The sequence below is a fragment of the Oryzias latipes genome, chromosome 1 (genome assembly GCF_053564925.1).
Source record: "Oryzias latipes strain Hd-rR chromosome 1, Olatipes_Hd-rR_3.1".
NCBI lineage: Eukaryota > Metazoa > Chordata > Actinopteri > Beloniformes > Adrianichthyidae > Oryzias > Oryzias latipes.
The window spans coordinates 6,752,440-6,767,715 of record NC_136237.1 but is presented as its reverse complement, the minus strand read 5'-3'; the positions used below and the strand labels follow the sequence as shown (position 1 = coordinate 6,767,715).

Sequence of the window (15,276 nt, the reverse complement as noted above, 5' to 3'; positions counted from 1 at the left end):
CTATTTCCTTGTTTTTAAACTGGATATTTAAAAAAGCAAGTACAGTTGTGTTATATGGAAAGCTTAATCCAGTGTGGGTCCTTAGGTAAGAAGACCCTTCCTGCTGCGGCCTATTCGGGTCTCCCTGTGCCTCAAACATACAGGATTGTGTCAGGAAGGCATCTGGCCTAAAAACGATGGGTGAACCAAAGTCAAAATGATAGAAAATCCTATGCTGACAAAACCTGAAGTGAGATTTGGATAATATCCAAAGAGAACTTATGGACGACACTGAAGCGTGAACTGTCCGATGTGTAGCAAGATGTAAAGCACCACCTCAATCATCTTTGGATTGGTTGTACAAGGACTTTTGATTATGATCATGTTGTTTTAACCAAAATCCAAAAACCTGTGTTGTTTTCTAGGACATAACACTTTATATTAAGATTCCTTAACAAGCTTTGTTAACACATTAACAAGCATTATAAATGAATTTATAGGGTGTTAGTAAGACATTTATTAGTACAATAAGTCTAATGAGGTTTATTAAATTACTTAGTTAACACATTTACAAGCATTATTATTAGGATGTTTTCAAGATGCTAATGATGCATTTATTGATATTATAGGTGCCTAACAAATGTGTCAGTGTTAATAAGCTTAATAAGATTTATTAACAACCTTTGTTAACAAATTAATAAGTATTATTATTGTTTGGGGTTCTAGTAAGATATTTATTAGCATTATAGATGCCTGACACAAGCCTAAGTGTTCATAAGCTTAATAAGTTTTATTAACTAACGTAACAAATTAATAGGCTTTATTAATGTGTCAGATGCTAGGAAGATATTTATTAGCATTATAGATGTCTTGCAAATACCTGAAAGTGTTAATAAGATTTATTAACATCTAAAGTCAGACCATTGTCTTCTAAATCCATATTACTAAACTGCTTATAAGCTTTACAAATGTATTAATTAACTCTGTTAATAGTTTATTAATTGTTTTGCAGCACCTCAACTAAAGTGTGGATGTTTTTTAGCACAAACAACCACAAAGCATAAAGATTGTAAAAAGAACTTTATGACATTAAAACAGACTAAACATACACAAATCGTTCTGTAAAAGATATATAATAATTTAATTCAGATAAATAATTTTTTTTTAAAAACAGACTGCTGTTGGATGACTAGCATCATAGCTAATAAGGATAAAGTATTAGCATCTATCCTGAGTGAAACATTCATTGCAAATCCCATCACCAGCAGACAGTTCTCTGCATTCAATGCCAACTGCATTCAACCACTGTTGCCTTGCTTCAAAGTCCACAAGAAAGTTGCACAAGCCAGTAATTTTTGAAGAACGAAGACAATAAACCCACAGGAGCCATGCTAAAGCTAACACGCTAACGACCGACCGGTACAGAATCAAAGATGGGCGGGGCTTTTTTCGTCACCTGTGTGAAAGCAAAGTCTAAGAGGCCATTCAATTGGCTGAAAGTAAGCACGCCTAGTTTGCTGATGAGTTTGATTGACAGATTCATTAGCCAATGGGGACATTAGTTAACCTGCCCATCTTTGATTCCTTTCATAATCAAAGATGGGCAGGTTAGCGTGTTAGCTTTAGCATGGCTCCTGTAGATTTATTAAATGGTCTTCGTTCTTCAAAAATGACTGGCTTGTGCAACTTTCTTGTGGACTTTGAAGCAAGGCAACAGTGGTTGAATGCAGTTGGCATTGAATGCAGAGAACTGTCTGCTGGTGATGGGATTTGCAATGAATGTTTCACTCAGGATAGATGCTAATACTTTATCCTTATTAGCTATGATGCTATTCATCCAACACCAGTATATGTTTTTAAAAAAAAATTATTTGTCTGAATTAAATTATTATATATCTTTTACAGAACGATTTGTGTATGTTTAGTCTGTTTTAATGTCATAAAGTTCTTTTTACAATCTTTATGCTTTGTGGTTGTTTGTGCTAAAAAACATCCACACTTTAGATGAGGTGCTGCAAAACAATTAATAAACTATTAACAAAGTTAATTAATACATTTGTAAAGCTTATAAGCAGTTTAGTAATATGGATTTAGAAGACAATGGTCTGACTTTAGATGTTAATAAATCTTATTAACACTTTCAGGTATTTGCAAGACATCTATAATGCTAATAAATATCTTCCTAGCATCTGACACATTAATAAAGCCTATTAATTTGTTACGTTAGTTAATAAAACTTATTAAGCTTATGAACACTTAGGCTTGTGTCAGGCATCTATAATGCTAATAAATATCTTACAAGAGCCCCAAACAATAATAATACTTCTTAATTTGTTAACAAAGGTTGTTAATAAATCTTATTAAGCTTATTAACACTGACACATTTGTTAGGCACCTATAATATCAATAAATGCATCATTAGCATTTTGAAAACATCCTAATAATAATGCTTGTAAATGTGTTAACTAAGTAATTTAATAAACCTTATTAGACTTATTGTACTAATAAATGTCTTACTAACACCCTATAAATTAATTTATAATGCTTGTAAATGTGTTAACAAAGCTTGTTAAGGAATCTTAATATAAAGTGTTACCCATACTTAATTAGAAATTCACCTTTTGAGTTGTGGGCAGGACTGTTGGTGGGGAGTAAGCCCATCCCCATTTCCCATCATCAGTTTGTTTACTCTCTGTCTCACTGGTTTCGGAGTCTGCATCCCCTATCGGAGCTATCCAGCCGTACAGTTCTGTTCCAGATTCCAGCTCAGACGAGGAAAACAAAGACGTTCATGGATCTATTTGTCTACAAGTGGATGCATCAGAATAGAGCGGACCGGGGGGCTTATGGCCCCCTGATTGTATTTTAAGGACTACAAGCTTTCTTCTGCAGCTCTTTTTCATCTGCTCTGGATTCACCACAATTTGAATAAAGAAATACCCAGATCTATCTTCCAAGTGTCTGTTGTTCAGACCACTAACTTGTTCTAAAGCCTGGGCAATAGAACATTCTAGGTGAACTTCTTTTTTAGGCAGCCAATCAGGATGGAAGACTGGAAGACCATGGTCTAAGCCAGGGGTCGGCAATCCATGGCTCCGGAGCCACATGTGGCTCTTTCATCCATCTGTTGTGGCTCCCTGTGACTTTGGAAAATAATGAGTATTTTATAATAATTAAATTTTATTTTATTTTGTTCATTTTAATGGCATTTCAAAGGCGCTGATGGCTCAGTACCGAAGCGCGAGCCACGTAAAAAACAGCTCCGTAATGAGTTTGTATTTATCGGGTGAGAACTGCAGAGCTGATACCAAGGGGAGACACGCGGGGCGGCTTCAATAAACACTCCGATCTTGTGCGTGCTGCGGGGCAGAGACCAACTCGCTGATGACAGACTCAGAGTTCGCGCCAGTGTTGCCAGATAGAGTTACAGTTTTCCAGCCCAAAAGTCACCTGAAAACCACCAGACCCAGCCAAAAACTGCCCAACATAACTTTTGTTGATGTTTTTTTTTCGTACTGGACTGATAAAATAAAAGATTTATCTAAATATAAAGGAAAGTTCAGACTAATAATAAAATGTGTACACTATTGAATATTTCTTCAGCGGGCCGCCTTCTTCCATTCATTTTCTTAACCCACTCTATCCCCACTATAACCTGCGTCCGGCTCTTTCATCCTTGTGCTGAGCTGGAGCGCCCCGACTACCGTATTTTGTGCTCTCTGTGTAGGACACACTGAGGAGCACGGGGGAAACAAATCTCAGCTGCAGAGGATGTGAACAGGTGAACAGGTAGAGAGGAAAAGCAGGTAAAGAGGCGGAGGAGGGGCTTTGGCTTCAAACTCTGTCAGAGAGATGAAAACACAGGCGTCAGATTGAGACGCAGCTTTCACAGCGGGAGTTGAAGCAGAGACTTTCTCTGGGATGATTTTATAAACCCAAACATGGAAACATGATTACCATGTAGAACTCTTCAAAATAATAAACCTGATCTCTCCACATTCTCCGTGTCTACCATGCATTGACAAACACATCCCTCCATGCAGCGATCAGACCAGAACCAGTAGCTCCTCCCACACGCGGCCGCGGTATCATCCTTTAAAGAACATAATGTGCATTTGCAGAGACGAATGCTTCAGACGATGTCCGATTGGCCAATCTACATGTCAATCAAGTCCCGTACTTCTCAGTGAGGATTTTGGTGGATTTTAAAGAAGTACTTTTTTTTTTTCTTTAATCTTTTCTGGCCCGCGATCTACACTCCTGTCATTGAAAATCGACCGGTCGATCGTGATCGACGTAATGAGCACCTTTGAATAATATATACATGCATAATATATATAATGATATCAAAACGGGTTGTGGCTCCGGGGGCTTTCTTTTTTATTAGGGGCGGTCCCAAATGGCTCTTTGAGTAAAAAAGGTTGCCGACCCCTGGTCTAAACCTCTTAAAATAAATCCATTTTACTGATTCATTCTTCAAAAGATTTATCGTCAAACACTGAAGCAGACGGTTCTTTTCACATCCTGGTCGTCTTCTTCTTCCATGGGTTCTTCTTGGCGTTGGACTCAGCGATCAGCTGAGACTTCTTCTTCAAAGTTTCCCGGGAGGCGATGGTGTCCTCGTCCACGCCGCGAACGTCTTTATACACCAACAGGAAACACAAAGTGGGCACGTGCTGCTGCCTGTGTGTGTATATGTGCATGTGTGTGCGCGTCACTCACCTCCATCCTTGGTCTGCTCTGGAGTTTGTCTACCAGGCCGCTGGATTCTGACGTTGCTCTCAGACAGGTTCCTCTCCAGGAAGTCCTGGAAATTCTAGGAGCAACAGGAATCCCACAGTGAGTTTCCCTGCAGTTTAACCGACACAGTCAGGTTTTGGAGGAACTATCGTGACGTTAATAATCAGCTTCTGTCAAACTTTGTTAGTTTTTCTCCCTGTTGTGTCTCTACTGTCCTCCTACATGTAACGCAAACACAGAGACGTCCAATCATAAGCTTGCTTCAAGCAAGTCAGTTATGTTGGGTCAAACACAGTGAAATAATGCTGCAAACAATACCTGAATAAATTCATATGAGACACGTTCGTAAGCACGACTAACAAAATAGTCTAAAAGACCCAAAGTTTCAAGTTTTCATGTTTGAAGCTGTTGAGCCGTTTATTGATTGTTCTCCCAGGAAGTTTTACATCATTCATTTTTTAACTTCAGTTCAAATTCTGCTGTAATTCTTGCTTTTATTTTTATTTCCCGACTTGATTCTGCATAAATGCAAACTGAAAATGAGCCAATCAGATTCAAAGTGAATGAAGCTCTGACGGCGGCGGCGTTCCTCTGTGGCTGACCTTCAGCTCTTTCTCACCTTGTCTTTCTTCATCTCCTTCATGATGGCATCCAGGTCTTTGCCCTCCAGCTGCTCGTATAACAGCTGCAGTTTCCGTGTACACGTGGTCAGAAGCTCCAGGATGAACTCTGGTGAATCTGGAGGAACTTCATTGGCGGTCTGCTCACTCTGGAGGAACACAGAAAAAGGTTAACTCTTCTGGTGTCATGAATCCAGAAACTTTAGGGAAGCCTTTCGTGTTTGTTTTTTTTTCCAGCCAGGATGGTTTTACCAGCTCAATGTGCTGCAATTTCTGCGCCAGACACTCCACGCCGTTCCTCGCAGTACTGAGGGTTATCTCCAGCGAGTCCAGGCGCCTTTTGGTAACATCGCACCTCTGCTGCAGAGCCTCCAGCTGACGCCTGCGCTCCTCCTGGTGCTCTTCCTCACTAGCAGAAGCCCAGCGTCAGCTGCTTCCACCTTGCTCTCCTGTAGCATGAATCTGATGACAGCAGGCCTCACCTGAACAGTAGAGCTGCCCCCTGGTGTTTCACCTCCTCCAGCTCTTTCTCCAGAAGTGTCAGCTGCTCCGCCAGCTCCAGCTCCTCCTTCTTCTCCTTCATCATCAAACTCTCCAAAGTGTTCAGAGTGTCCCTCTGTGAGACGAAGCACTCCACTAAATCCTGCAAAGACAAGTGTCAAATAAGGGCCACTTCATGCTGGTTTTTTGAATTTGCGTGTGTGCGCCCTCGCCTCTACGTCTGTGATTCCCGTGCAGTCCTTGATGAGCCTGAAGGCCTCCTCATAGGCCGAGGCGACCGTCTTCTCCTCGTCTGCCAGGCTGCTGCTGCTGCTGTCCTGGGCCTCAATGCTCATCTCATCTGGCTGCAGCTGGGAACATGTTAATGACAATTCAGATATGCTGCCTTTGACCTGACCGTAATCACACCCAACGCCTAAAAACAACATTTTAGGCAGCAGGAAATACGAGTATCAGACTACAAGAACATCAATAAACATTCTAGGGGAAAAACCTACTTTTTTCTCAGTTTTTTCAGCTTTTCCATTAACGTCTTCAAGCTTCTTGATGTAATTTTCTAATCTCTGCTCTGTCTCCTTGAGGTCTTTGAGAAGAAGTTGGTCCTCCTGCTCCTGCTGCTGTTGTTCAGCCTGATGGAAGGGCATTAACAACAACAACGCTCAATAAAAAATCGCTAAAACATTAAAACGTTGGAGTCTCATTGTTAGAAAGGTGTGGACATTCTGCTGCTATTACCAAGATCTGTAATGAGCTTCAATAAGTTGAAATTAAACAATGTCAGGCCTGAAAAACCTCCTTGGGGCTCCTGTCCTTGATGGTGAGTCTCCCACCAGGCATTCCCTTTTCAGCTCACCTGACAGCCGTCTTTGAGAAGCTGAGCGTTGCGTTTCCTGATCTGCAGCTTCTGAAGCTTCCCTCTTTCCTTCAGGATCTCAGTTTCAAGCGCATCCAGCTGGCCCTCATGAGTCAGGCTCTGGTCCTGGAGAAGACAGTGATGGAAATGCGAAGAGCGCAGATTAAGGGAGCTGTGCTCTCCAGAGAAGCTGGACAGACCATCTGCAGAGGGAGCACGATTTTAGCATCACTGTACTAAAGAGACATCTTCATTCTGCTCTTTTTTACAACTTGGCAGATTTTATCTTGTGAGTTTTCTCTCAAATCTAATCTTTTCTAAAGATTCCATCCTGCTGGTCGACTGCAGCTTTTTTGAGGTCAGTTTAAAAGCAACTAGAAATTTGTTTGTTTCTTTCTAACAGGACTATATTTAACCCATAAGAACCCATGGTGACATCAGTGTATCGGATTGTGTTGTCCACTTGGTTTGTGGTAAAATAAACACAATTCTGTTTTAAGAAAACATTTGTCTGGGTTCTTATGGGTTAATTTACACTACTTTGATTATTTTGGCTCGTTAAACACAAACTTCATTTAAAGTCCCACTCCAATCTTTTGATCTTTTTGCAAAACCTTCCTGGTGGTTTTAATGATGATGATGATGCCATTTTTGGCCAGGATTTAAAAACCTGTGTTGTTTTCTAGGACAGTTTCTGCAGAGCGGCAGGAGTTCATTAGAAAATTCCCCCGTGACTTGTGGACATAACTGTTGGCACAGAGCAACTCCGCCCCTGTTCCAGTCACCTATTGTTTAACCCTTGTGCTATCCTAAGCACTTTATCATTGGGAGCTGGGTCATCTAGACCCACTAGACAGTGCGCTAAACCTTTTTTCTTCAATGATTTGTGATCTTCACTGGTGTCCATGGATTACATGAAATCTTTCCACCTTTATCCACCTTTGTCATGGTAGGGAGAACACGTCAATGTGAGGGAGGGGTCATAGGATAGCACAAGAGTTACACTCTCTCCTGCTAGCTTACAGCCCCTCACACCCCAAACCTAACATTAGAGTTGCAACAAACATGGCAGGCAGTGTCTGAGCTGTCCAGACGTACACTTTAGATCCAGATTCCAGCTCCAGTTCACAATTTCAATAATGAAAAACTCAGAAAGGCAGTTTTAAGCGTTTGTCCTCGATCATGACATAAATGCCACAAAAACGTGTTAAAAATAGAATTTTCATCAGACTGGGTCTTTAAGTGTGTTATCGTTTGGGCTGCACTAACCTGAAAGTGATTTATCAGTTTCTGGGTTGAAGCCATGATGCTCTGGGCCAACCTCAACTTGAGGCGTGGAGTCTCCAGACTGTTCTCCAGTCTACGCAGTGTCTGTGGAGAGGACACACCGTGTGGCATCAGCTTCCTCAGACCCGTGAGCCTCTGACATATGGGAGCGCTAGCTACCACGGCATCCTCCTCTGCTTCACTGCTGCGCTGCTGCTTCAGCCTCTCGTGTTCCGTCTTCAGCTCGTCGAGGCGCTGCTGGAGAGTTTTCGTAGTGTGCTTCAGGGAATTGAGGCGCTTTGTCTTGGAAAAAACCTGCTGCTGTAATGTTGCATGGGTTGCCTGATAATGGGGACAGCAGTTATTAAACCGTCGTCATGCATGCATGTCGTGCTGCACATGGATGGATGAGAATACCTTTCCTTGCATCCTGATGCAGGTCTCCTTATCCGTGAGCGCCATACTTCTCATAGGGTCCCCTTCCTGACAGGTGAGACACCAAACACATCTGAATGCTGTTGTTTGGTTTAGATTTCAGGATGCTTTCAGCCAACCAGCACATAGAAACTGTGTTTGTACAGAAATTCAGAAAGACTCTCCAAAGAGACAGACCTCCCATCCACCCTCCTTTGTCCCACAGCCTCCCTGTCACAACTGAACTAGCTCAACTTCCACATCAGTGTTGGATCTTAAGCTTGAAGCATTGTCTCCAACATCTGATGGTTCTCAGATTTCTTTTTCCATGATCAAAGAAATCTCCTCCATCTGACCTGAAGAACACAGAAACAAAGTCTTGGAGAAACTCCGATACACTAAAGTGAGCAAACGAGCTTCTTGTTCCAGTTTGGTTATCGTCGTAGCATTGGAGCTGAAGACGCTGTCAAAACAGCTCCTTCACCGCTGTCATCTGGACCATCCTCTCCTGACAAGGATCGTGTTCTTTGATTCCTCAAGTCCATTTAACAAACTGCATATTTTTAGTAAGTAATGAATTCCAGGAGACACAGCTGTCAGATTCAATGAGTAGGTGTACCACAGGGCACTGTCCTTTCACCCTTCCTTTTCAGCATCATGTTTGACTTTACTTACAGTAAAAGTCCTGTCACCTGCTGAAATACTCAGATTACTTTACGGTTGTTGGGTGTGTCACAGATGGACAGGAGGACCTCTGTGTGAAGAAACAACAGCATCTAATCCTGAATGTAGGGAGGACAGAGGACATGAATGTGGCTTTTGGAAGGTGGAGCACCATTCCGAACCCTCTCTCCACCAAAGCATAAGAGGTGGAGGTGGTACAGGGGTATAAGCTGGTGTCAACCTTGACAACAGATTGGACTGGGGACTCAACAGCGATACTGTTTTCAAGAAGAGACAGAACAGATTGAGTGTCTTAAGAAAATCAAGTCTTGTTCCATATCTTCTATAAGTCTGTTTTGGAGAGCGTAATAATGACAGCTGTACTACCTGCTGGATTCGCAGCATCATAGCAAGAGGCACAAAGTGGCAGAAGAAGTCTGGATCTGCTCTGAAGTCTCTAGACTGATAGTTTAAAGAAAGACCTTCACGGGATAAAACCATCATGGAAGACTTCAGCCAGAGGCTTCTTCAGATCCATAGTACCACTGATGGCAAATCCTTCCTGCCCACAGCTACTGTAGAACCACCTACCACGAGTCTATGAAGAATCTAAGATGACTCACTTTCCGTGTTTGTTTTCCTCTTGTCTTTGAATGATGTTGACTTTGACTGAATGAAGATGGGGATTTACACACAGATGCACTCACAGTCTGAGCTGCCGTCAGTTTTCTGCTCCGTCTCCTGCTCTCCTCTCTCTGCTGGCAGGTGGTCTCAGGGCTCTTCTTGATGGTGGCCTCAGAGTTTTGGTCCCTGATGCTTCCTGGAGGACAAATGGGATTTGACACTAGTATTACTGCAATGCTGAAGACAAAGAGGAAAAAGCAGTGCTCCGCATACAGATTTAAGGCTTTTGGAGATTTTTAACACATCTGTCCTTTTTACTCTGTGTTAAAAGTTATCTGAAGTAATCATCGGTGATACAGAAAGCTTCTTTCTTTATCAAATACACAGGTTGTGATGTTACAGAAATGAAGAGCAAAAGCATCTTCAGCAGCAGTAGAAACTTCAGCAGTTGTATCCTGAAGAACTCTTTAGTCTTATTGTTTTAAAAAGAATTTCATTCATTTAAGCATTAGCTTAGCTGGCATTAGCTTAAGGTCATGTCACACAGACACTATGTACATTTTGCAAATATCGCACAAATGAAATTGGTCTCATCTGAATAAACGTGGAAAAAGTGAGGAAAGTTCTTCAAGTGAAATTTTCACAGATGTATCACGAGTGAACCACGTTAAAACCACAGGAGTACGAATAAGCCACCGAAAGAGCACGCATATCAACATAGAGCATAAATGACATTTTTGCAGTGTTTATATGTAAATCAGAAATGATTCTGTAAGGAGTCAGAGCTCTGTCTCCCCCTTTGGTCATCGGCAGGAACCGTCTCCAGAGTTCTAAACACACTTCATCTCCCAGCAAACCCGGCGCACACTTCCTGGAGATCTCGCACAGAAAACTTAAGCACTGCACTGAGCCTCACTCAGTGCGAAGTGTTGTTTGTCTCACTCTGCCTGCATTACTGAGCGTTACATCCAGACCTGATCTTCTGATTTCCTGACCCTGTTTTGTCTCTGACTCCGTTTGCCTGCCCCAAATTTTGCTTGGATCCTGACTACTCTAGTTTCTTCTCTGATGCTCGTTATTGACCTCTGCCTGTCTGACCCTGATTTAGCTTTGTGGACTTTTAGCTAATAAAATCTGCTGCAATTGGAACCAGCCGTCTGCCCGTTATTGTGACATATTTGTGTGTCAATTGTGTAATTTGAATGTGATACGTGCGCCATATATGGGATATAAAAGTTATACATTAGTGGTAAATGGGTGAAAAATGTGGAACATGGAACAGTCCTGGAAATCCACAAAATTGCTTATTTATCTTGCACAATTGCATTAGATTTATGTAATGATTCTGCATAAACTATGTAACATATGGATAAAACAGATGCATAAACTGCATAATACTGAACCGACCAGAAATTTTAACAGCTCAGAACCGAATTAACGTGAAGAACAGTCGGTCGAAACCCTCCACTAACAGCTGCGCGCATCAATGAATTACTTATATCATGTATGTACCATGAAAGACTTTTATACGTGGAAAATGTAAAGCATGTACGTAGTGTCTGTGTGACACGGTGATAACCAACTCAGCTGTTACAGTGATCCGCTCCTCAGTGTTTCTGTTCAGTCTTCTGTCTGGTCAACCCTTTCTGTTGTTGTTCCGTGTCTGAAGTTCTAGTCATATTTGTTTTCTAGTTTTTAGAGCTGTGTCTTTAAAGCTGTAACCTTTACCAACTAAATCAGGTGATCTCCTGGTAACAGGTACAGTATTTCCATGCAGGAAGTGATACAGATGTTTGATTTTTGATTCTGCAGATCATCGGGTGGGAGAAGTCTGAACTGAACTCAGAGTTTCTCCAGGTACTGTGAAGGTTGCCTATTGCTGACAGATTAGGTTGACAGATGAGGTTACCATGGCAACCAGCATGTGCTAGAACCTGTCCATCTCACTGCAAGTCCAAGTTTCCATCATTTCAATCTGAACTTTGTCAGGATTTTCACTTGACCTAATTAAAATGTAAAAAAGTTTAATAAATTATGGGTTTATAAGTGTCTTTAAGTAACGTTCCAGCAGATGTAACAGCTCCTAATGTTCATTAATGTACAGAAGTTAAGGTGGTAATAAGTGTCAGTTACTGAAGAGGCAGCCAAGAGTCACTAAACTGTGCCTAGGATCCATATTAAGGTGGTCAGTGCTATGCTTTCTCCTTAACTGGGACAAAAACAGAAACAGTGGCTTTCAACCGGCTGCTACATAGAAACTAACATATGAAACCAGACACTAAAGTTCCAAATGCAGTTCCTACAAAGACCACTGGAGGGAGACTACAGAAGGACACTTTCTCCACTGATTCCCAAGATTCAAATTCCAATCTACCAAAGCACACTCTGTTTTTTTTTTTTTACCTTTATTACTTTATTTTTATTCATGAAGATTCCATTGGGGCCTTTTTTATTTTAAATAATTTTACTAAAGACCATCGTATTTTAAAGTACAGAGTGCAAAAGAACCCATTAAGGTGAACAGGCATATATAAATATGATTATACTAATTTATAGCCACGTTTTAACAAATGATTTTTTTACTGTGATATTCAGGGTTTCGTAGTTTTTAAGTCAAAAAGGTTTTGGAAGGAAAAAGGATAATTCGTAATATTGAGTACACTAGTAGTAGCAATAATAATAATAATAATAATAATAATAATAATAATAATAATAATAATAATAATAATAATAATAATAATGAAACAAACAAACAGTCTTAATTCATCGTAACAGTTCCAGCAGGGAAGCCTTCAGATCAACAGGAAGCGGCGCGTGCTAACAGACTGCTGCATCCTTAGCCGCGCACAGCCTCAAAAAAAAGAGTCCCGCGTGGCGCTCAGACCGTCAGAAAACGAACTCACCTCTGTCCTGGATGTTCTGATGAAACAGTCCGGTTCGGTCGTTTAGAGACGGTCCAGTGTTTCTGGCAGAGAGACGCATTTTTTGCTCCATGTTTGCTACCCACTCTCCTCCGAAGCGTGCCGTTTAGTACAGACGTTGCCTAGCAACCACCGGAAACTCCAGGAACCAATGGCGAGCAACATTTGTTTGTTTTTATTTGTCTCCTGAACTGTTTAACCTGAGAAGACCAATCAGATTCTTACTGAGAATACAGGTCACCCTGGATGCTTTCTGGACTGTCGTAAAGTTAATTATAAAACAAAATTGATCTTTTCTTTATATTCCAATCTAAACTCTTGTGTATCCGGTTTTAAATCCCCATTACAAACATTACAGGCAATCAGTGATATATTTGTAACATTGTGTCTAAATGTATACATATGTTAAACTGAAGACTTTATGGCACCATTTAAAATCTAACTTAAGACCATGTGTACAAGAAAATGAACATCACGTCTAGTATACTTGCAAACACCAAATACTGCAAGAATATGCTAAAATAATAAACCAGCTTATGGCATTTCTCAAATATTACACTATTAAGAAAGTGATACACTATCATTTTTCTAAATCAGTGGTGCTGATTATGGAGACTGATGGTCAATCGTGAAGGACATGTGGGAAGATCATGCAAGATGAATAAACAAAGAATATAAATGTATATTTTTTTTAAATCCATGAGTGAATACTCAGTGGCACCGTGAAGTACATCACTCGATTGACATGCAGAACAGCTAATCGAACATCCTCTGATAAGTACATCCTGCACATGCGGGTTTAAATATAATGAGCACACATTCTGCCTCTCATCACAAAGTCGCTATCAGCTCTGACAAAGCTTTTTTTCTTTTCTTCTACTAGTCTTGTTGTAAATCAAGAAATATATATGTTTGTGATTATGGGGGACAGAACTGAAGAGCCTATAGAAATGTTTCTTCCTTTTCCTCCAAATATTAAGGATATATATATATATATATATATATATATATACATATATATGCCTTGCACTATCTTGTGGGGTCCAGTTGACCCCCAATATCTTGTGGGGTCCAGTTGACCCCCACCCTTACATCGTGGTATTATCTCTATCATGACAAAGGTGGGTAAAGGTGGAGAAGATTTCATGTAATCATGGACACCAGTGAAGATAAAAAAATCATTGAAGAAAAATGGTTCAGCGCACTGTCTAGTGGGTCCTAGATGACCCCACTCCCAACGTTAACGTGCCTTGGAGGCGTTAATATGCCTCCAAGGCCCGTTAACATTGGGACCGGGGTCATCTGGACCCCAGAAAATAGCACAAAGGTTAAATATAAACGTCAAATTGAAAATGTAGGCATTAGGCTGTGACAGTAGAATGGAGACTTACAGAAATTAGGTTCCTGAAAGGTGTTACGGCTGTGGCCGTATTTGATTTTGTTTTGTTTGTTCTGTGTTTTGTGTATTTTTGTATCGGAGTGGGACTTCTGTGTTTTGTGGATCTTTGGGTTTGTATGTCTTTGTTTGTGATTATTTTCAGGTGTGGTGGAAAGGGTGTGGCCTCCCATTGGACTAGCTGGTGGAGGCAGCCTTTAAAGCCACCACTTGGACTTCCACACGGTGGGAAGGGAGCCTTGCTGCAACAGTCTCCACTGCAGCTTGGCCCTCTTCTCCATCTTGTTTTTGATTTCACCTCTTGTTTAGTTGTGTGTTGCACTTTAGTATTTTGTATTCGTAGTTCTTTGTAGTTTGTATTGTTTGTGCCCACTCTGATTAGTCTTTTGGTTTATAGTTAAGTGAAGCTGTAGGGGTGAACCGCCATTTTGTTTAGTACATGTTTTCTCCTGTTTTTGTTAGGTTAAGGAGGTTAGTTTTTGTCTTTATTTTCCTTTTCCTTTGTACAGGTAAGATTACATGTTTCAGTTAGTTGGGGTTTTGTTTGTTATTTTGGCCTGGGTTCACCCTGAAGCCTTTTAGCTTCACTTTTAGTTCTTGTTGGTTGTTTATTTGTAAATAAATTTGACATATTTTTATGGAGACATTTGTTTGGTGTTTTTGTTACAGTTAAATTATTAGCCAAAACTTTACTTTTATTATGTTACGCCCCCTTTGTGTTACAGATTTAGTAAAATAATACAGAAAGTTCAAAGCAGCCTGCAAGCATAAAAATACAGTTTCATCAGAATCCAACTCTTTTTTTTTTTTTACATTGAATATACAACTTGAATCCTGCATAATTTTGTACATGATTTTTTTTCTCTTAAACAGAGATAGTTACTGAACGCAAAGTACCAATCGAAAGTCTAAACAATAATGATCACATTACAAATATATAATCAGTGTGTTTGTTATTAATTAACTTTGTAGCTCAGAAAAGGAGGAAAGGTTTTAATCATTAGTTGAATCTTCACCCTCACCCCGCTGGTTGGGTGGTTTTTGGCTGGGTCTGGCAGTTTTCAGATGTCTTTTGGGCTGGAAAACTGTGACTATCTGGCAACACTGTTCCCTCTGCTGACAATAATGAGGGTTGGTAGCTGTAGAGATCTTCATTCGTGTATCATTCCTTTAAATTAAAATCAACAATGAATAAAAACACGTTATTTCATTATCAGTTTTTAAATGATTAATTTGTCTCAGTTACATATCGTATGAAAAATGGAGTAAACACATCATGAGCGTTTAAATTCATTTATT

At 40.4% G+C, this 15,276-nt stretch overlaps 1 protein-coding gene across 1 annotated transcript; it reads right to left on the bottom strand.

Annotated features, from left to right (window-relative positions):
- Window positions 1–4,447: 4,447 nt before the first annotated feature.
- On the bottom strand, window positions 4,448–12,721 carry odad3 (outer dynein arm docking complex subunit 3). The gene is made up of 13 exons (XM_023960596.2): window positions 12,564–12,721; window positions 9,744–9,856; window positions 8,377–8,442; window positions 8,140–8,301; window positions 7,963–8,064; window positions 6,694–6,819; window positions 6,338–6,469; window positions 6,053–6,190; window positions 5,822–5,982; window positions 5,592–5,748; window positions 5,339–5,488; window positions 4,702–4,795; window positions 4,448–4,618 (listed from the first exon to the last, which is right to left on the bottom strand). The coding sequence occupies exons 1-13, from the start codon at window positions 12,652–12,654 to the stop codon at window positions 4,497–4,499; spliced, it is 1,614 nt and encodes a 537-aa protein (XP_023816364.1). The 5' UTR covers window positions 12,655–12,721; the 3' UTR covers window positions 4,448–4,496.
- Window positions 12,722–15,276: the final 2,555 nt, after the last annotated feature.